The sequence below is a fragment of the Pelodiscus sinensis genome, chromosome 1, assembly GCF_049634645.1.
Source record: "Pelodiscus sinensis isolate JC-2024 chromosome 1, ASM4963464v1, whole genome shotgun sequence".
Taxonomy (NCBI): Eukaryota; Metazoa; Chordata; order Testudines; family Trionychidae; genus Pelodiscus; species Pelodiscus sinensis.
In genome coordinates, this window is record NC_134711.1 from 65,582,507 (window position 1) to 65,603,190 (window position 20,684).

The window sequence follows — 20,684 nt, forward strand, 5'->3', positions numbered from 1 at the left end:
TCCAAAGGCACATGAGGGTTCAGCGTGGCATTGCTGTTAAACCCAGTCTGCCAAGTCCAGGGATGTATAAGGGGTCAGCTTGTGAGTGCTGATTAACCAGTCCTCTCAGACGTGCTCCGTTAGTGGGTTTGAGTGTCTGTGTGTTTCTAAGGTGGGAAGAATCCTGTCTTGAGGAACATAGTTCCTACAGGAGAGCTCCACTGGGAGGAGGAATTGGCAGCAGGGAGAGCACAAGTGGCACAAACAGCACACTGATAGAATTATTAACATTCCTCACCCCCGCAGCCCCATAAGAATATCCCTAATAAATAAGCATACTCCAGAGTAATGGGGAAATCTGGTAACAACATGTCTGACTGTAGTAATTTGTATGTCCTGGTGATCTTGCTGCCTGATTATGTGGTCAATATGATGCCATTGTTTGGATCTTAGGTGCATCCATGACATTTTTTTTGTCATGTAGATGGAAAAGGCATTTATGATCACTAGTTGTCACTTCACATATTCACTGAGTTGTAGAGTCCTGTTGCTATTCTTTTCCACAGTCCCCCGCTGTCTGCATGCTGCCAGGGTATCACATTACTTCCAACTCTTGCATAAGTCCCGCAGAATGATCAATTTGTTTGATTCTGGTGCAGACTGGATGAGTTTGTCTAAATCACTAGAGAACATCTTTCACATCATCAGAATTAATTAAGGTGGGAGCATAAGTGCTGCTGATGGAAGTATTCTACTTGTGTTTCAATGGCAAACACAAAGACGTAAAACAATTATGCCTTTACATAGACTTCAAAGGACACACTGAGGGAGCAATTAGGATAGGAGGAGAGCCAGCAGAAGACAGTCACAGAAGCTTAGGGAGGACAAGATTTCAAGAAGAGTATAGACCAGGGGTGTCCAAACTTTTTTCAAAGAGGGCCAGATTTGATGAAGTGAACATGCGTGAGGGCCGACCATTTTGCCTGACATTCTTTGAACCATTAAAATTAAATGCAAATTAACTATTTTATGCAAAGTTTATTGCAAACGGCAAACGACATAACACCAACTATACATGTTGGGCTCGTCTACACTGGCCCCTTTTCCGGAAGGGGCATGTAAATTTCACCTATCGTAGTAGGGAAATCCGCGGGGGATTTAAATATCCCCCGCGGCATTTAAATAAAAATGTCCGCTGCTTTTTTCCGGCTTTTAAAAAAGCCGGAAAAGAGCGTCTACACTGGCCCCGATCCTCCGGAAAAAGCGCCCTTTTCCGGAGGCTCTTATTCCTACTTTAAATATCCCCCGCGGATTTCCCTACTACGAAAGGTGAAATTTACATGCCCCTTCCGGAAAAGGGGCCAGTGTAGACGTAGCCGTTGTGTCCAAATATATTTATAACTGATTTAGACCAACTGACATTAACTGAGATTTTACAATGTATTCATCTCAATTGAAAAAAAAAACTTGCCTACACTAATGTGAAGGGTGAAACTGAGATCTGGACTGCAGCACATAGGCTAGGTCTGGTTCAAAGGCAGTCCCTGATCTCAGCAGCTGCGGAGTCCGTCCCTGATCTCAGCAGCTGCGGAGTCCGTCCCTGCACTCTCAGCCCCAAGGTAGAGGGCTTGCAGGGTCAGAGGCGGGCGGAGAGCGCAGGGCACGCTGGCCTGACGGCTGCCCGGGGGCAGGGCGAACCCGTAGCCAAGCGGGGGAGCGGGGCTGCGGACGTGCCCTACTTGGTGGACTTTAGGACCGCAGCGGCCATGGACGGCGGCGGCACGGCCGGAAGCGGCGTCAGTCAGAGGAGCGCTGGGGAGCCAGGAGAGGGGGAGGAAGCGGGGGCTGTCCCTGCACTCTCAGCCCCAAAGCGGAGTGCAGGGGCAGGGTTTGGGACCGCAGCGGCGGCGGCGACCCGAAGCGGCGCGCTGAGCGCGCCGGTTAAAAAAAGCACCGGGGAACCGGGAGAAGCGGGGGGCCGTATTAAATCCGACCGCGGGCCGCATTTGGCCCGCGGGCCGGACTTTGGACATGCCTGGTATAGACAAAGGAGTCAAACTCATCAGAAGGGTAAGGATGGAGTACTGGTTCTGAGCTTTGGTTAGGAAGAGGTCAGTAGAGATTTTGGCAAGAGTAGTTTCTATGGAGTGCAAGTGGTGAAAAACAGACCAGAGACCAGACTCTGAAGGAGAGATAAAGGAGATACTAACAGAAAATACTGCATTTAAGGAGCTTAGAAATGAAAGGAAACAGAGATGGAGTGGTAGTAGGAGAGATAAGTGATACCAAAAGTGTGTGTTTTGTTTTGAAGAGACTAAAATGTTTGTATTGTGAGAAGAAAGAGACAAAGTGAAAGATTAATGGGAACAGTAAGGAAGCTATGAAAGTGAGTGCTAGCAAGATAAGGATATAGGTTGCAATGCAGTCATTGAGGCAAGTTGAGGGACAATAGGAGAGCAGACTAGAAACTTAACCCTCAATGTGTGTTTATTAATATTTATATTTTGCAATGGTGCACTATTCAATGTGTGTAATTTTTGATGGGATCTCCAAAATATTCTTCTATAGTCCCATTACATTCCAACAAGGCCACTATCATGGTTATCATGTCCAACATGCTTGTATCTATGGCATTCTAGTGTATGCATCTACATGACCACATAAGGTTGCAGGTTCTGTCTCTAATTTAATTTTCTCTTCCCATTTCTGTGCATGGCTGGGCAGAGAGTCTTTCAAAACATGTAGCTGAAGGGGACACAAATGTGCTTTCCGCACACATCTGCTCTTTTTTTATAAGAGATGAAATGCAATAAATACTTGTCCAGAGCCTCAGTCAATACTTAGGCCATCTTTACTGTGCTCAAGCTACTTCATGATAGCATATGGGAATGTGAAAAACAGACATTTCTTCTTGCAAGACTTTCAAAAAGATATTTACCTGTGGCTGTCACAAGGATTAAATTTATGGACTGAAAATTTGGAAGTCACTATATTTACGTAGTAGTATGCATAAACAGCTATAATATCTTCAAACAATAGCTCATGGAGAGTATGCCCTTCAAATGAATCATGATGCAAAACCCACAGAAGGCAAAGGAAAATCTTATGCTTTCTTTACCAACATATTACAGGACAGCACATATGTGAACACTAATTCTTCGCTAATATGCTGAGATTGTAATCAAGGTTTTGCATTATTCTGTGGGAGTAATTGATGTGTTTTCTTATCAGTGGGAGGCAGAAGGAAATTCATTTTGAAAATGCTGAGTTTGTCACTGGCAATGGAAACATAGTGAATGGGCTTAGGATATGGTTTAACTGTGTCCCATACATTGGCATTTCTTTGTTTTTTAAGGTTTATGTTGATGAGGGATGTCGCACTTAACCATTCTTAATTCCTTTTAAAAAGTAATTTTTGTTTATGGAGTATTGCCTGATTTGTAAGGCCTAAGTCATTTTTATTAGTGTTCACTCTTATAGCAGTTCTCAAAATGTAACTGTAACATTCTGTATGTCAAAGCAACAACCCAGTGTCCCCTGTAAACTGTGCACTCATGGGGTCACTCAGGAGAGATTCAAATTCTGCCCAACTGAGTAGCAGAATACCTACAGCTCGGTTTTATTTGTTTTTGTTTTGTTTCTACTGATGGGGCACATTCACACATGCCCCATGCACATAAAAAATGTGATCCATTGTACTATTTCTGTCATATCTCAGGCTATGTCTACACTGTGAGGGTTTGGCAATGCTAGAGCTGTCAACATGAAAAAATTGCCAAAAGTGAAAACTGATCAAACTGTTTTTTCCGCCTCCCATTGGCAATATTTTGTGGCCACATTGCTAGCACCCTGTCAAGAAATATAGAAAAGCAATGTGGGCAAGCATCCCAGGCTATGTCTAGACTGATGGCTTCTTTCGGAAGAAGCTTTTCCAGAAGAGATCTTCCAATAAAACTTCTTCCAAAAGAGAACGTCTACACAGCAAAAGCGCATCGAAAAAGCGATTTGCTTTTTTGAAAGATAGCGTTCACACTGAATGGATGCTATCTGGCATTTAATCTGTGTTCACTATGGATGGAGTGGTCACCAGGGCACCTGTGTTTTTTCCTCTTTCCTCTTCTTTTGAAATAACTCACACTTTCCCATTCACACATGACTTTTTCCGAATGAGTTCTTTCAGAAAAAGACTTCTTCCTCATAGAAAGAGGTTTACCAATGTTGGAAAAACCCCTCTTCTTTTGATTTTTTCCCCCTAAAGAACACAATTGCAGTGTGGAGGCAACTTAAGTTTTTTCGGAAAAATAGTCATTTTTCTGAAAAAACTCTGCAATGTAGACTTACCCCCAGAGTGCAGTGTTTTTGGAAGGCAGAACTGATTCCCGCATTTTTTGGATTCCCTTGTAACTCTGTGAGCTCTCTGTGCTAAGGAATGTCAAAGCAGCACAGCAGTCTCTCCAGCCTTCCTCCTGCAGCAGTAGTCTGCCTGCTGCTGTGTTCCTAGCAGGACAGAACAAAAGCATTCCAATAATTTGCTCTTTGTTTGTTTCCCAAACAGAGTGGTTCACTCAGCTGTCAGATACTTCCCAGAGCATTGAAAGGGGAGGAGCGCATACCTACAGGACAGCAGAGAGTACAAAATACTGAGCACAGCAAACAGGAGAGGCATTGTGGGATACTGGCAGAAGCCAGTTCTCTCAACAAAACAAACAGCAGAGTCCACACTGGCTCTTTGTCAACAACAAAGCGGGGGTAGGGAGTCTTTTGCAGGGCTGGAATTTTTTTGTCACCAAAATTGAGCGTTTTTCCCTACAAATGTCACATTTTAGTGTAAATGCTCTCACTGCTTTGTTGCCAAAAGGCAGGTTTTGGTGACAAAATGTGCCAGTGTAGACAAGGCCTAAGTCTATTGTTTTTCCCATAATTGCTACGCGGGTAATCACAATTTCTACATTTGAATCTATTACTTCTTCTGTAGTTACTAATAAGTTAGTTGAATGAGCAAATATTTTCAGTCCTACCAATAATGCACATTGTCATAATCCAGTTTTAACTACTCTACCACTTATGGTGCCTAATTCATCCTCTGACTTCCAAGTATAGTTTGAGGGTTATGGTCATTTTTCCCCAGATTTTTGCCACATTAACATTCCTTTCTCTTGGTCATTAAATAAAATGTCATACTTGTGGGCATCATCAGAGATAAGCCTATCCTGATATGATTCTGGGCTATGAATTCTATTATTCTGACAGGTCCAAAAATTACTTTAATTGCTGCTTTCCTAGCTTCTAGAATCACATTCCTCTATGTAAATGGCAAAGGTTTTACTGTTTGGATGGGTTTTAGACCATTGGATTGTGAATGTCTTGCCAGAATTTGTACCATCAAAGAAAAATCATGGAGCCACAAATACCCAAAAGAACCAAGATGAATAGAATCTCATCTTTCCATCATTGGACTTCCCCTTCTGAAAGATATAAATAACGAGGTTCCCTTTTCCTTTCAAAACAAATGTATCTTGCATTTTAACAGTATAAATAACTTTCTAACTTTTCAGTAACAGAAAAAGAAGAAAATCCTTTTATAAATTGCTATTTTAACAGTAATTTTCCCTTTTTACCTATACTAAATTTTAATTAATTTTAACAAACATTTTTATTTAGTTCACACTACGTAACACTCTGCTATTAATATCAATAAAACAATTTAGTATTTCTATTATATCTACTCCTATGATGCCATACTCTCCCACTCCTCTACATATAAGTCTAAATCTAATGCTCATTTGTCTTTGGCTTATGTTAATTGATAATGGTGCACTTATAATCATTAAAAGTTGTCCTCCTACCACTTTTAAAGTACAAAATTATTTTGCGGGTGAATGAAAGTAGGTTAACTTCAGTATCTGAATTCAAAATGGATAGGGTCTAACTTATATAATATAATAAGACATTCCCACTCCAATATTGGAGTTGTTAAAAATAATTGGAACTAATAGCTTTCTGTTCTGGTCCAAAAATAGTGGTGTAATAATCATTCTGGGTATGGTCTCTTCATCTTCCGATGCCTCTACACCCTGATCACCACTATCTTCTTCTATACTACCTAATACCTGTCGTATTTTCCACTTCTTCCTTTGGCAGCTCCAAGAAGCCTATTATCTCTTCTTCGTTTAAATTAGGCAAATCTTCAAACTATCTATTGCCTGCCATTCGATCTCTCTTTTTCTTTCTCTCCTTTCTGCCTTTCTATTATTTTCATCTCTCTTTCTTTCCCTATTTGTGTAAAAAGACATGATCACTATCTTACTATTTATCACATTACTATTTCTACACTATTAGTATTAAAACATATTGGTTTGTTAGTATCCCTTATTTATATGCTGTTAGTTTTATTATAATTGCTAAACGTATTGGTATTACAATTAAATAATCTAAACTTAATCTCTAAACTTATCTTTTATTTTACCATTTTAACCACTTTTAATTCCTAAATTGATGGAGAGAGAAACACTCAAGGGAATGCGTATTTATTCTCCTAATATTCCTGTAAGCATGTACCCGTCACCTGATTTGTACCTTATGATGTCTGCATCTACTGCTGTATATTACTAGAAGATTTACCTGGCATTGGTCAGGCCCTTAACTCGATTAATTTTTTTTTACGGAAAATAAAATGAAAATGTACACACTCCATTTAAATCATTGCTCGAGGGTGTGACTGGGGATGATGGGTTCAGTACGCTGGCTGCCCCGGGGAGAGAGGACTATCCCAACCTTCTGTCACCGCAGCAGCTTGTGCCAACTTCAAGATATTTGCTGTTAGCACTGATCAGTACTATGTCAAGCACCATTTTAATGTGCCCTGATTTGTATCTACTATGTGTGTGTTCATTGCTTTTTTTGTTGAACTGGTTCAAAATATGTCCACAGCCTGATAACTGACACTGTTTGTAGTTGGTGTATTTAGTGAATGCCATTGTATGTGCTTAAATGCTCTTGTATCTGGAGCAGGTCTGGTACATGTGCTTCCAATCACTAAATCCACGGTGGTTGGACATGTCTTCAGAATAAGAGTGTCAGAGGAGGTAGCCATGTTAGTCTGTAACTTAAAAAAACTTAAAAAACAACCAGTAGCACAAAAACAAAAACCCCAACAACCCAAAAACATACAGTATCATGAGCTTTCGTGGGCACAACCCACTTCTTCAGATGAGTGGAGCAACAGGCACAGAGGCAGCATTGTGCCTACAAAAGCTCATGATACTATATATATTTTTGTTAGTCTCTAAGGGTATGTTTACACTACAGCGTTATTTCGAAATAAGCTATTCCGAAATGGTTAATTCGAAATAGCTTATTTCAAAATAACGTGTCTACACACAAAATGCATTTCGAAGTAGAGTTTTGTTATTTTGAAATAGCGCGTCCACACTGAGTGGATACTGAATCGCACTTAAGGCTGGCTGGAACCAGGTCTGGCAGGGCATCAGGTCAGGATTTACTTTGTGTGGCTGCTGCCTGAGGCTGTCTGAAGCCTGTGCTTAAAGGGACCCCTCCTGAACAGCTGGTTCCCTACTTGCTTGCCTACCTCGATGAGGGACAGCAAAGCATTTTGTCTCTGCGTGCTCTGGTTGCCCTCACTCAGGACACTACAGCACTCTGCAACATGGAGCCAGAGCTTCCCCGTGCACTCTGGTGCTTCTCTTGGACGTGTTGTTGCGAGCCTGGCTGGACTTTCAGCAGGCTGCTATCCGGGAGGTCCATTGGGGGGCAGTCAGTATCCAGGAGGCCCTGCGGGAGAGCTTCCACCCTGAGGAGCACTAACAATCTCCCTGGTCTGCCCCACTGGGGGCTTGTGCATCATTCCTCCCTAATTTCCTTCCACTTACTCCCCGCCCCAGCTCCTTTTCCTTATGTCAAATAAAATACATGTTTTTTCATAAACACAAACTGTCTTTATTTAACAAAGCTAGAGGGGGGATGAAACTCCGGTGAGACTGGGGAAAGGAGGCGGGAGAGGGGAGAAAAGAGGGTTGGAGAGGGGAGGGGGAAACCTGAGAGGAGGAAGCTGGAAGGGGGAAGCAAGGGGAAGAATGGGGAGGGGAAGCTCAGGGCTTACGGGTGGAGGGGGGTCTAGCCGGACCAACTTGATTTTCATGCGAATCTGCTCCTGGGTTTGCATATGGCCTTTGGTGGCCAGGCTGGCAGCTATCCTGCCATAGATGGCCACGTTCCTCCGTCTAGTGTGGAGATCATGGACATTGGGGGCATCCCCCTCCAAACCTGAATAAAGTCCATGATCTCCACCCTGGACCAGGAAGGCGCCCGCCCTCTCTGGGCCCTGGCAGGCTCCTGGGAGCTGGCAGACTGCTCCTGGGGAGCAGTGGAGGGCTGGCTGCCAGTGGCTTGCTGGCTCATGTTTTGGGGTCACTGGGTCAGGGGCAGTGACTGCTGGCTCTGGGCTAGCAGGCTTGGAGCTGGCACAGGCACTGTGGCCAGAGTCTACCCCTTAAAGGGCTCCAGGGACGGGAGAGGGGAGGGAAAAGAGTGTTCTTGGTTGAGGCTGGAGTGGCCACCAGTGAACCCTGGGAAGGCTGGAGGCCCCCTATTTCAAAATAAGTGTCTACTCAGCACTTATTTTGAAATAGCTATTTCGAATTTGGTGCTATTCCTCATAGAATGAGGTTTACCAAATTTGAAATAAGCACTCCGTTATTTCAAATTTATTTTGAAATAGCAGTTTGGCTGTGTAGATGCTAGGAAAGTTATTCCAAAATAACTTGGCCTGCTTCACATACCTGGCGCTTGTGCTGGGGAGCAGGGTGGGGGCTTACAAGCCAATACGGCTCTCTGGCAAGTCTGCCAGGCGGGAGGAGCAGGTCAAGTCCTCAACCAGGCTCCATGGCTAGAGCACTGGAAGGAAAGAATCATCGAATCATAGAAACATAGAACTATAGAACTGGAAGAGACCTCAGAAGGTCAACAAGTCCAGCCCCCTGCTCTAGGCAGGATCAATCCCAAAGAGTGGGGACAAGCCCTGTACTGCAACCCCAGACCTCAGAAGGATCACTGAGCGGTGGAACTGGGCAAGCCCCTGCACCCTGACCCTGCTCCTCAGCAGGGGGAGTGCTGAGCAGGGCAGGCAGTGCTGGGGCAGGAGCAAAGCTGAAATGCCACTGGGAGGGCCTGGATCATCAGTGGGTGGGCTATGGCCCAATCAGGCCCACGGGTGGCTAAACCACTGCTGCTACCAGTCAGTTGTGAATCAGTTTGGAGTTGGAAAATCCACCATGTGGACTGTGGCAATACACGTGTGCAGAGCCATTGCCTCCTGCTACAAAGAACTGCAACTCTCTGTAATGTGCGGGAAATGCTTGATGACTTGAGGCAATGGGATCCCCTAACTGGTGGGGCAATAGATGCAGGGGCAGCCCATGCGCCTACGTTGCTGTTGGCCCGGGGCTCCCGATGATGACGTCACAGGGCGCCTGGGCACCCAATGATTACATCATGGCCATTGACAGCCATGCAGGTGGGGGCACCGAGAGCGTCTTCTGCCTGGGGCACCAGCTGCCACAGCTGGCCTCAGGCAGCTCCTGAATAGATGGAATTTACATATCCCAGGCCAACTTGCAAAGAAGTACATCAACCAATGAGAATGCCATTAGCTATCATCTTAGAAAAACCATGAAGGCTACGTCTACACTGGCCCCTCTTCCGGAAGGGGCATGTAAATTTCACGAGTCGTTGTAGGGAAATCCGCGGGGGATTTAAATATCCCCCGCGGCATTTAAATAAAAATGTCCGCCGCTTTTTTCCGGCTTTTAAAAAAGCCGGAAAAGAGCGTCTAGACTGGCCCCGATCCTCCAGAAAAAGTGCCCTTTTCCGGAGGCTCTTATTCCTACTTTGAAGTAAGAATAAGAGCCTCCGGAAAAGGGCACTTTTTCCGGAGGATCGGGGCCAGTCTAGACGCTCTTTTCCGGCTTTTTTAAAAGCCGGAAAAAAGCGGCGGACATTTTTATTTAAATGCCGCGGGGGATATTTAAATCCCCCGCGGATTTCCCTACGACGACTAGAGAAATTTACATGCCCCTTCCGGAAAAGGGGCCAGTGTAGACGTAGCCTGCAAGTCAGGAGATTTATTTGGGCATAAGGTTTTGGGGCTAAAAAGCACTTTGTCTGTTGCACGGAGTGGTTTTTACACACCAAAGCTTATGCAGCCCAAATGTGTTAGTCTGCCATAGTGCACTCCTCCTGTGTGTTCTTTTTAAACAGCTAGGCTGTGTCTAGACTGGCAAGTTTTTCCGCAAAATCATCTGCTTTTGCGGAAAAACTTGCCAGCTGTCTACACTGGCCGCTTGAATTTCTGCAAAAGCACTGACGATCTCATGTAAGATCGTCAGTGCTTTTCCGGAAATACTGTGCTGCTCCTGTTCGGGCAAAAGTCTTTTTCTGAAAGACTTTTGCACAAAAGGGCCCAGTATAGACAGCACAGTACTGTTTTCTGCAAAAAAGCCCTGATCGTGAAAATGGCGATCGGGGCTTTTTTTGCAGAAAAGCGCATCTAGATTGGCCACGGACGCTTTTCCGCAAAAAGTGCTTTTGCGCAAAAGCATCCTGCCAATCTAGACGTGCTTTTCCGAAAATGCTTTTAATGGAAAACTTTTCCGTTAAAAGCATTTTCAGAAAATCATGCCAGTGTAGATGTAGCCTTAGAGACTAACATGGCTACTCCTCTGAGTCTGGTCCTGAAGAACAGCAGCACACAGGCCCCTTTGGACACAGGAGCCTAGCTCAGGCCACGCACCAGTGGAAGGGAACTGGAGCAGCACCGCCCCCTGGCCCCTCACACCCTGGGGGGGGGGTTAAACCCTTGCACGTGAGGTCTGGAGGCCGGCCGGTCAGTAGCGGGGTGTAGGGGAGGGGCGACGCCACAGGGCCTGGCTGGGTACAGCACGCGCCGGCAGCTGCTGAGTGAGGGCGAGCACGTGACAACCGTCCGCCACATTGGGGGTTTCTCCGCCGCCACGAGGCGACCGGCCTGCAGCGCATGCGCCGCACTCTCGGCCGTGGGGCTCGCGAGAGGCGGGGGGCCGAGGTTGTTGTGAAGCTGTTGGAAGCACGTGAAGCGCGCAACGTCATCATAAACACTAGTAGGGAAAATGGCGGCTCCTGCCTGCGGAAAGGTAACGAGCGGAGGGTGTGGGGGTAGGGAGGCGCCCGCTGCCCTGAGCGGGCGCGGCCTGTGCCGACGGGAAGGCCCGGCCGGGCCCTGGTGCTGCCGCGTGTCTCTGTCTGTCCTGGGCGGCGGGAGCGAGGCCAGGCCCCCCAGAGCGCTGGGCTGCACGGGGGAGCAGGGCTAGGTAGCCTGGCTGGCAGGGGACAGGGGAGATCCCTTCTGCTGCTGGGGAGGGGGCCCCTCAGGCCCTGGCGCCGAGTGTCCCCGTGGAGCGGCGGGGGGCAGAAGGGGATGGGATCCCTGCGCTGGTTCTCGGGGGACTCCTCAGTGGGGGAAGGGAGGCGCTCGGTGACAGGCAGCGGCCGCCTTCGCCCCTCCCAGGGAGCTGGTGACATCGGGTGCCTGGCCCGGCGAAGCGGCGTCGTGCTGCCCGTTCCCACCAGCCTGTCGTGCCGCAGCCCCGGTGCTGGGGGCGGCGGGTTGTTGGTCGGCTCTGCCTTAGTCTGGCTGAGGCAGCTCCGCTCCACTCGGCGGGGCGTGCGTCGCTGGAGAACGCCCGGCCGCCGGCCAGCCCAGCGCTTTGGTGAAGCAGTGGAGCTGTCCCGTTGTCCTTGGCCTGGTGTGCAGCAGCCTTCTTGCCAGGCTTTGGCTGGAGTGCAGCGAATGTATCTATCTTTCCACACTTTTGGACAGGGATCGGCAACCTTTCCACACCAAAGAGCCAAACTGCATCACAGTTCAGAACAGTGGTCAACAAAAAGCCGTATCAGAATGGCCGTGCCTGAAAATACACAGCTTAATATTCTTGATAATTGACATGATGATTGATAGTAGTATAAATGAAACTCTTTACTTAGACTCCCTTTGGCCAGTGCTCTGCAGCCACAAACGGACTTGCAGGGAATCATGGGACCCCCCCAGGTGGCAACAGAGCGGAGGTGACACAAAGGAGAGAAAAGGAAAAGAGTGGGCAGAGGAGATAAGGCTCTGGAGAGCACTGCTGAGAGATGGGGCTGGGCCGCTACAGGGCCTGGGGGGTGGGGGGGAGGAGGAGACAGAACTACAGGTTTGACCTTACCACCGTGCTGGGGCCCAGCTGGGCACATGTGCTCCCCGCAGGGTGCCCTTGTCCTTTGCAGACCTCAAGGAACCCGAGCACTTACCAGCCAGGTTCCCACCAGCCCTGTGGTGTGGGGCGGTGGGAAGCGACTCTCCACAGAACCCCCGGGAAGGCAGGAGGGAGACACTGGAGCCATTGAACCTTTCCCCTGAGCTGGAGCTGGGGCCAGGGCTGCATGATGGCTGCCCAGCTGTTCCTGAAGTGGGGACTGTAGCAGCTCCTGGGACTGTCAGGGCCAGATTAAGAGGGGGCTAGCCAGGCAACTTCCCGGGGCGCCAACCTATGGGGGGCACCTGATTGAAATGGTAAGGGGCGCTGTGTGCCCAGAGGATGGGCCGTGCACGCGCTGTGCACCTACTGCCCAGGGCGCAAGTATGGCTCAGTCCGGCACTGGGGCCGGGGCTGTGGTACGGCTGTCCCCAGCCCCTGGGGCAGCAGCTATGTGGCCTTGGCACCAGTCCTTCCGTAGCTCTAGCCCCAGCACATGGGGCAACTGTGTGCCATGCAGCCCTGCCCTGGGAGCAGCCGAGCAGCCATCACGTGGCCTTGGCCCCCCACTCTCCCACCAAGCCCACCAGCAGCAACAGCTTACTTTCCATATCCAGGGAGGGTGACAGCTGCTGTGTGAGGAAATGGACAGGATTAAAATTTTTTGTGTGCACCCGTGGGGAAATTTTTTGTGTGCACCCCTACAGGGAACTTAGCCCATCATCTGCCAAAAGAGCCATATTTGATTCTGTTGCGAGACGTAGATTGCTGACTCCTGCTTTAGGATGTTGTGTGGTCTGTAAATAGAACATAGTTTAAGATAAATCTAATAATTCAATATATGCAGGGCTCTACCATGAGTCAAAGGTTAAATGAGCACTCATTAGGTGCATTCATTAAGCCTTTGATTCATGGTAGAGCTCTGCATAGAACTATTTTATTAATCTCCCACATCATTTCATTTATTTTTATCCCACTTTTACCTGCAAAAACCTTAGATTCTGTAGGAAAGGCAAATACACACAAAAATATGGGTTACAGTTGCCAATTTTCCTGCCTGGATAAACTGTATGCCATTGTTGCAAACAGGTGCGGCATGTTTGCAAAAATTTGGTGGTGCCCAGTATGTCCTGACCCCACACCCGTTCTCCAATCAAGCTCTTCCCCTGCTTCCCTCAAGTCTCTGAGAGGGAATTTGGGTTTGCAAGGTGTTCAGGCAGGGTCATCCAGGGGCTGGCAAATGTCCTGGGAAAACTGCCCCCAGTGCCCCAGGACAATCCTCCCACCCCAAGGCTCTGCTCTTTCCTTGAAGTCCCAAACCAGTTCAGAAGCCTTCTCCCCCAAGCAACCTGAGCTGAAGGTTTGTTTGTGTGTGTGTGTGCGCGTGCATGCCTGGCAGGGCGTGGCAGCAGGCCTCATCACTAGGGATATAAAATTCTGGTTAATCAGTTAGTCAACCAGTTAAATGTTGGATCATCCTAACATTTAACTAACTAAGTGGGGTCTGAGCTAGGGACTGCTCCAGCCAGCTGTAGCAGACCCCAACCCCATGCTGGGTCTGGCTACTGGCTTCCAGCCATCTGCCACTTGTGCCCAAATCCCAGTCCTGGGACTAGGGTTTACTCTGCTTGCTCCCAGCCTCCAGTGGAGCAGCCCATACCTGTGGGGCACACAGACTCCCCCCTGTTTGCAATGGGCCCACTGTGGGACTGGAGCAGCCCCCTACCCATGGAAGGCAGGAAGCTGCTCCAGCCCCCACCAGTTACCCGGATCCAGTAAGGATCACCCATTTAGGATGATTGAGGCAGCTGCCATAGGGCCCACCAAACTCCCTCTAAGAACCCCTGTGGCTCTGGGTTTGGGTTCTGGGAGGGAGTTTGTGTTCTGGGTGCAGGCTCTGGGCTATAGCAGGGGATAGGAGGATGGGCAGGCTCGGTGAGGAAGTTTGGGGGTTGTAAGGAAGGGGAGAAGGTGCAATCTCTGGAGGGAGTGGCGTACACCAGAAGGTATGGGCGGGTGTATTTTTATTGCCCTAGTATTTTTATTGCCTAACAAGTAATTCTGCTTATCACAATTCTTTGTATTCAGAATGAATTGCTTTAAAAAAATTTCCCAAGTTATGTTTGTATGTGTCACCCTTGAGAATCAGTAGCTTGGGTATGTACCCGAGTGAAAATCCTTGGTGTGAAGCGCACTGGTACATAAGAACAGCCATACTGGGTCAGACCAAAGGTCCATTTAGCCCAGTATCCTGTTTGCCCAACAGCTCACCAAAGTCTGAAAATAAAGAATGGTGTTCTACTTCAGTCTCCTTGAAAGAGTAAGTACATTGCAGTTTCAGTGATGCTGGTCTTAACGCAAGAGAACACATATAATTATCCAAGTGTACCCTTTTTAGAGGGCATTTAAGACTCCTACACCTAGCTGAGTGGAGTTAGAGGAAGAATTTAGTAGAGAGCACTAAGTAGTAGATTGCTGTCTTGATGTTTGAGAGAGAATACAAAAACTAATGTAGGAGGCCATTTCTCATTTTTAGTTGAAAGTTGAATGTGACCTGCCAGTTCAACCAGAATTATTTATCTATTTAGAAATATTTTGCAAATAAATTTCTTTAATGTTATACTTGAATTTTTAAAAAACCTGTTAACTTGTTACTGAATTTTTTTTTGCATTTCTCGTGAATAGAACAAAAATAAATTTTTTGTTTTTAATCTGTATAACTTTCAGATTTCTAGAGTAGCAATGTTTGTTTCAAAGGCTACAGGAAATAGCTGTTTTGAAGTAACACTAGTCATTGGAAAAATGTCTTTGGTAGTTTTTAAAAAAACTAAATTTTAGGTCAAATTTTAGATTGTCTATTTCAGGCCAGTAATTTATTGGATGATCAACATTAGTTCAGTTTCATTCTTCATTACTAGGTGTCTGCTTGTTCCTTTGGAATCCCCATCACTCTTCTTTCCTTAATCGGGGAATTGGTACCTTATTCTCAATAGTTCAGCAATGCAAATTGAAATGGAAATTGGAACAATACTAGTGTGGGATTCTATAATGATGAGAAAAGTAGAAGCTGGTGTTATACAATACACAAGTGTTTTCTTTTTTCATATCTGGAAGCCATGACAGATCAAAACCTATTTGTGGATCCCATAGGTAATTTTTATCTTAAAAGGATAGTCTTTTGGCTTAACTACTGTTTTTTAAATAATTTCTTTCAAAATATATGAATGTTGAAGGATACTTCATTTCACAAGAGTAGGTAAGGTGCATATATTCTTCGCATAATTCACTTGGGTTTTTTTCACATTCTATCTCACAAATGTCATAATAAACAAGCTAGAATACGTGGAGTGTTGATTGTGCCAAGTAAATGCGTACTCCAAGGTGACATGTGGGCTTGAAGAAAACTAGTGATGACAACCTGTAGACAACTACATGATTAACCAATAAGCCCATGCTTATTAGTTTATCTTGTTGACTGTATGCATTCTCCCCCCCTTCCCCCCCCCCCGCCCTTGCTGCCTCTGTATCAGTGCCTGTAGCCAACTCCCCACAAGCCTGGATTTGCCTGTCCCTCCCATCCCCGCATTGCTGCCTCTGATAGGCAGGAATTGATAAAGTGTGGGAGCTGGCATTTAAGTGTGCTGGTGCCATGGACCCACAGAGGCAGTGGGGGAGATGGGCAGGCAGGAACTAGCTGGGAGCATGCAGCTTAAATACAGCAGTGCAGGATGGTGGTGGTAGGGGAGGCTGCTGTGAAGTGGACTGTCTGTGGCAGGCCCAGGCTCACTGTTGACAGAGGTTGCTCCACAGCATCAGCTTCTGTCCGCAGAGGGTCTGAGCTCCCCATGGACAAAGGTTGCTCCGGCATCCCATGACACATCCTCTGTGCATGGTGAGCTTGGGCCTGCTGTGGACAGAGGCTGCTCTGTGGCAGCAGCCCCTGTCCATGGGTGGGGGGTCCATGCTACCTGCAGACAGAGACCTCTCTACAGAAGGAGCCTTTGTCCGAGAGGAGCTTTTTTAAACCGGCTCCCCTCTCTGACCAGCTCCTGTTTGCCACCCTGCGCTGCTGACTCTGATAGAGAAGCAACAGTGTGGAGTGGCAGGGCACTCTCTAGTAGTGGGGCCAGGAGCACATTGGCTGCTGTCTCCGGAGTCTGTTGAATAGTCATGTAACTACTAAAATTTGATGCGGTTACACAACTATTCAACTACACGCTATCTAACATCCCGAAAGAGAACCTTCTTTTCCTGCCAAGGAATTCTGTATATTGTGGTAAATGTCCATGGATGTAAGTCATGGTTTATGCTAGTGCAGATCATTTCCCCTCAGGGTTTGTGCCACAGCAGCTACATCAGTATAGCCATGTGTGACTGGTCTGAGGCTATGTCTAGACTATGGAGCTTTTTTCCGGGATACCAGGCATTCAGGGAATGCGTCTGCTCTTTTTTCATGAGGAAGAAGGGCTCTTCCAAAAGAGGAGGTTTTTCCGAAATTTGGCCCAGTGTAGACAGGTCAAATTTCAGAAAAACTTCTTCTGAAAAAACTATCAGAAACAGGTACACAAATTGCGGAGTGCAATTTGCATACCTTTTCCCAAAAAAAGTGTAGTGTAGACAGCCTCAGAGTTGACAGACTGAGAGTACTCAAATAGGGCAAACTGCAAAGAATGGGGTGAACACTCCCCCAAACTAGATGTTGTTCTAATACTTAGATTTACCAAGCCTGCAACAAAACTGCTTGTACGCTCATAGGTGCTGATTTCCTCTCTACCTGGTGGGATGCTCAACCCACACCCTCTACCCAGGTTTGTCCTGAGTCCACTCCTTCCCTATGCCCCCATCATTCTTAATCTGTTCTTAGCCTTGCCCCCATTCCACCCCTTCTCCACGCTCCATGCCTAACCACCCTCTTCCCACCCCCTCCACTGAGCTTCCGAGATGTATTGGGGCATGTGTTTGTGGCATTTAAGAGATTCTAGGAGAGAAGGGGAAAAGCTGATCAGCAGGGTTGCCAGTAGATAGGAGGCTCTGGAGGAAGAAGGGGAATGTGGCTGCTGTTGGTTGCTAATCATCCACTAATTTTTTTTCCATGTGTGCTCCAGCCCTGGAGCACCCATGGAATGGTGCCTATGTCTGCAACACCTTACTAGTTATCCAGAAGCCAGAAATAGAGTTCCCTTAAAGCAGTTCAGTCTTGAGCTCCCACAAAGACAAATCAAATATGAGGACTATTGAAAATCTTGTTCATCATATAAAAAATTCTGTTAGTCTCAAACCCTCCATGTTAATAAATATCTCAGATTTTGCACAAATACATGCTTACTGCAAATTCTTATTAACTAAACTAAAATTAATTCTCCTTTGTTTCCTGAGTTATCCTAGGTCCTAATTCTTTTACTTGAACTTTTATTTCTGTTACAGTCCCTTCTTGAGAGCCTAACTCATTTTTCCCTCATTGGGTGTTCACTTTTTACAGTTTGCCCAAGTCAGGTTTACTTTCTGGGTCCTATTTGTAATGGTCCTGCCTTTTGACCAAACATTGCTCCTGATGAACATATTTCTTGATGCTTATTATTGGAGTTTTTCTGGCAGTTGAGGCAAGTGCTCTCCTTCCCCTTCCTTCTGTTTGTGTCTCTTTACCGGTTGTAAGGATAACATCTGAGCAGTAGTCATTTTTTCTGTGGCTCTGTTTTCTGCTTCATATATTGCCTCTATTGTATAAATCAGTGGTCCCCAATGCGATGCCCGCGGGTGCCATGGTGCCCGCCGAGGCATTTGTGCGCACCTGCCGACAACCTGGGCCGGCCGCGGCGCACTGGAGGCGCCGGCCCCAGGCGCGTGACACTCGGGTGGCCCCAGCCCCGGGTCACATGCCGGCGCCGGGTGCAAGGGCATCCCTGCCCCTGGCGTGCCCCAGGATGTGTGGCATCGCCCCCGGGCGCCCGGCGCGTGAGTGGCTGCACCCCCGAGCGCCCGGGAGCTTCTAAAGGTTGGGGACCACTGGTATAAATCATGTTCCATGATGTACATGTCAGCTAGGCTTTTGCTATAGTTTATTCTGCTCCCTTTGGTAGGATTCTTTGCTGTTGCCACACCTCCCATAAGACCCTTGAACAGCCTTATTTGTTTCTTGTACAATTATTATATTATTATGTTCATGGGCAATTTGGAGTATTAATTTATTTTTTTTCAGTAATGGTTCATTATTCAGTTTCTTTTAAAAATAGTGACCATCTACCTTAAAACATGGTGTCAGTTCTCTGTCCTTCATTGCAGTCACCATGTTTTTTCTGTGCCTGCAAGTACCTATCTCTGCATCCCTGTGTGTCTCCCAGTGCTGCCAGCCAGCCCGGGTAAAACCTGCTGGAGGATGGGGATCTCCTCGACTACCAACAGCAGTGCAATAGGGCTTGAGTGGCTTCAGGCTGCTACTGCATGTTAGGGCTGTTAACTATCATGTATTTATGTAAACTTGTAACCACTGGATTTTTTTTTAGTGGTTACAAGTTTGCACTCGGGTTGGGGGAAGGTAGGATAAAGAGGAAGCAGTGAGAGGGGCAGGTTGCTCCATGGGAGCTGAAATATGTGGGGAGCTGGCTTGAAAGCTGCTTCCTACAAGTACCGGCTCCTGCCTGATACAGAGGCAGCAACTAGGGGGAGGAGGGGAGGGACATGTAGTCATTAGGATTAACTAATAAACCCAAGCTTATTGGTTAATTGTATAACCAGCTACACACTAACATCCCTACTTTATGCCTCTGCCTGCACATCCTGTGGTGTGGGGAAGGTGTGTGCAGAGCTATCCCTTCCATAGGTGTAAGCTGTGAAATTAACAATTCATTTTGTAAACTGACTAGGTATCATTGATGCCAACTCTCCTAATTTGATCACAAGCCTCCTGATAATTAGGGCTTTTTTTTTTTTCTGGAAAGCCCCAGCCATGGTTACTAGAATTAAGCTGGATCTGGGAACTTCACTACGTGATGCCTTATGCACTATTATCAACTGTGACTGCTCTGACTTAGTAGATTGTATTTGTTTGGAGTATAGTATTTGAAGAGAATCACAGCCTTTTTTTTCTTAAAAACAACCGAACAAACAAAAGAACAACAACACCCCACTACCTTTAGATCTCATGGTTTGTGGAGAAAATCTAGACAGTGTGCCCCAAGTTCATCCAAAGATGTTTAACACCAGATGGCAAATCTAAAAATATACTTAGGGATTTTTGTTTGTGATTTCAAGAAGCCATTCTATTTTTGGAGGATAAGTTTTGAATTCTTGGGATTGGCCATACAGTACATGCAAGTTGACAGTTTCCCCCTTTGTCCAGGAGCCCAGAGAGAGACCAGGATCCTACAAAAGACATACAACTGGGTCCTCACCCTGAAACTCCCATGTCTTCATGTTGGGATGGCCCCCCACTAACATCTGCACTCTTGCATTGAGATCCTGCCCCCTCTCTGCTAACATCCACATTCTCACACTGGGATTCCCCACCACAGCCAGGGGTGACTGAAAGCGAAACCCACCAGCTCTGCCCCACTGGCTGCAGAAGCACATTAGCTCAAGCAGCTTCCTGGCCAGTGCTGTTTGCATTGCAGTGGAGGCAGCTACCTGTGGCCTCCGGGACAGAGCAGTGCCCTTGGCCCTGGGACTATGTGCACTGAGGCCCTGGGTGCTATTGGGAGCCATGTGCACAGGTGGGTCCCTGGGTGCTCCTTGTCCCCCCAGGCTGGCAGTTGCATGGCCCTGATTAAATAACTTTTTCAAAATATTTTGCAAGCCGGCTTTAGGAAATGCTTGGGCTGTAGATGGCCTGTGGACCAGGAGTTTGAGAACACCCCCCCCACCCCCCGGTCTAAGGCACCATTTAACAGAAGGATTCATATAGTGCTTCTTTATAGTTAAAATGTTGTCTACACCAGTTGGAGGAATTCTTCTGTCAGCATACTTTACTTTCCCAAGAAGCAGTCCCATTGTCATAGTGCTGTCTAACCCTAGAATTCAGGTTGGCATAACTGCATCACTCCAGGGTGTAAATTTTTCACACCCATAAGTGGTGTAATTATACAAACATAGGTTGCTAGTGTAGACAAATCCTCATAAGGTGCTGTGAGGAGAGACCTGTGACTGCATAGGGTTCTTCTTTAGTCTTGTCTAAATTAGAATGTTTTTACCAGTGTAGTTATACCTATTAGGAATGTGATATTTTTTCTCTTTCACGTTTTTGACTGACATAGCTATGCCAGCAAAAGCTATGCAGGCAAAAAGTCTTTTTGATAGTATAGTTTATTATATTCAGGAAGCTGGTTTAAGCTATATCGTATGTCTGAACTGGTAAATCCTTTTAAGTATAGACAAGACTTCAATTACTTTTTCATTGAGCCGAAGAGATAAAGTATAACTCTTTTT

General features: G+C 46.7%; 1 protein-coding gene across 2 annotated transcripts in view; it reads left to right on the forward strand.

Moving 5' to 3' along the window:
* Positions 1 to 10,961: 10,961 nt before the first annotated feature.
* Positions 10,962 to 20,684, forward strand: part of TBC1D15 (TBC1 domain family member 15) — a 78,414-nt gene continuing 68,691 nt past the window's right edge. For both annotated transcript variants that reach the window (XM_006121546.4, XM_006121545.4), the window contains exon 1: positions 10,962 to 11,165. Coding sequence is in view for 1 of the 2 variants with exons in the window: in XM_006121545.4 (XP_006121607.1) it covers positions 11,142 to 11,165 (24 nt within the window). In the remaining variant the exon portion in view is untranslated. The remainder of the gene's footprint in view (positions 11,166 to 20,684) is intronic.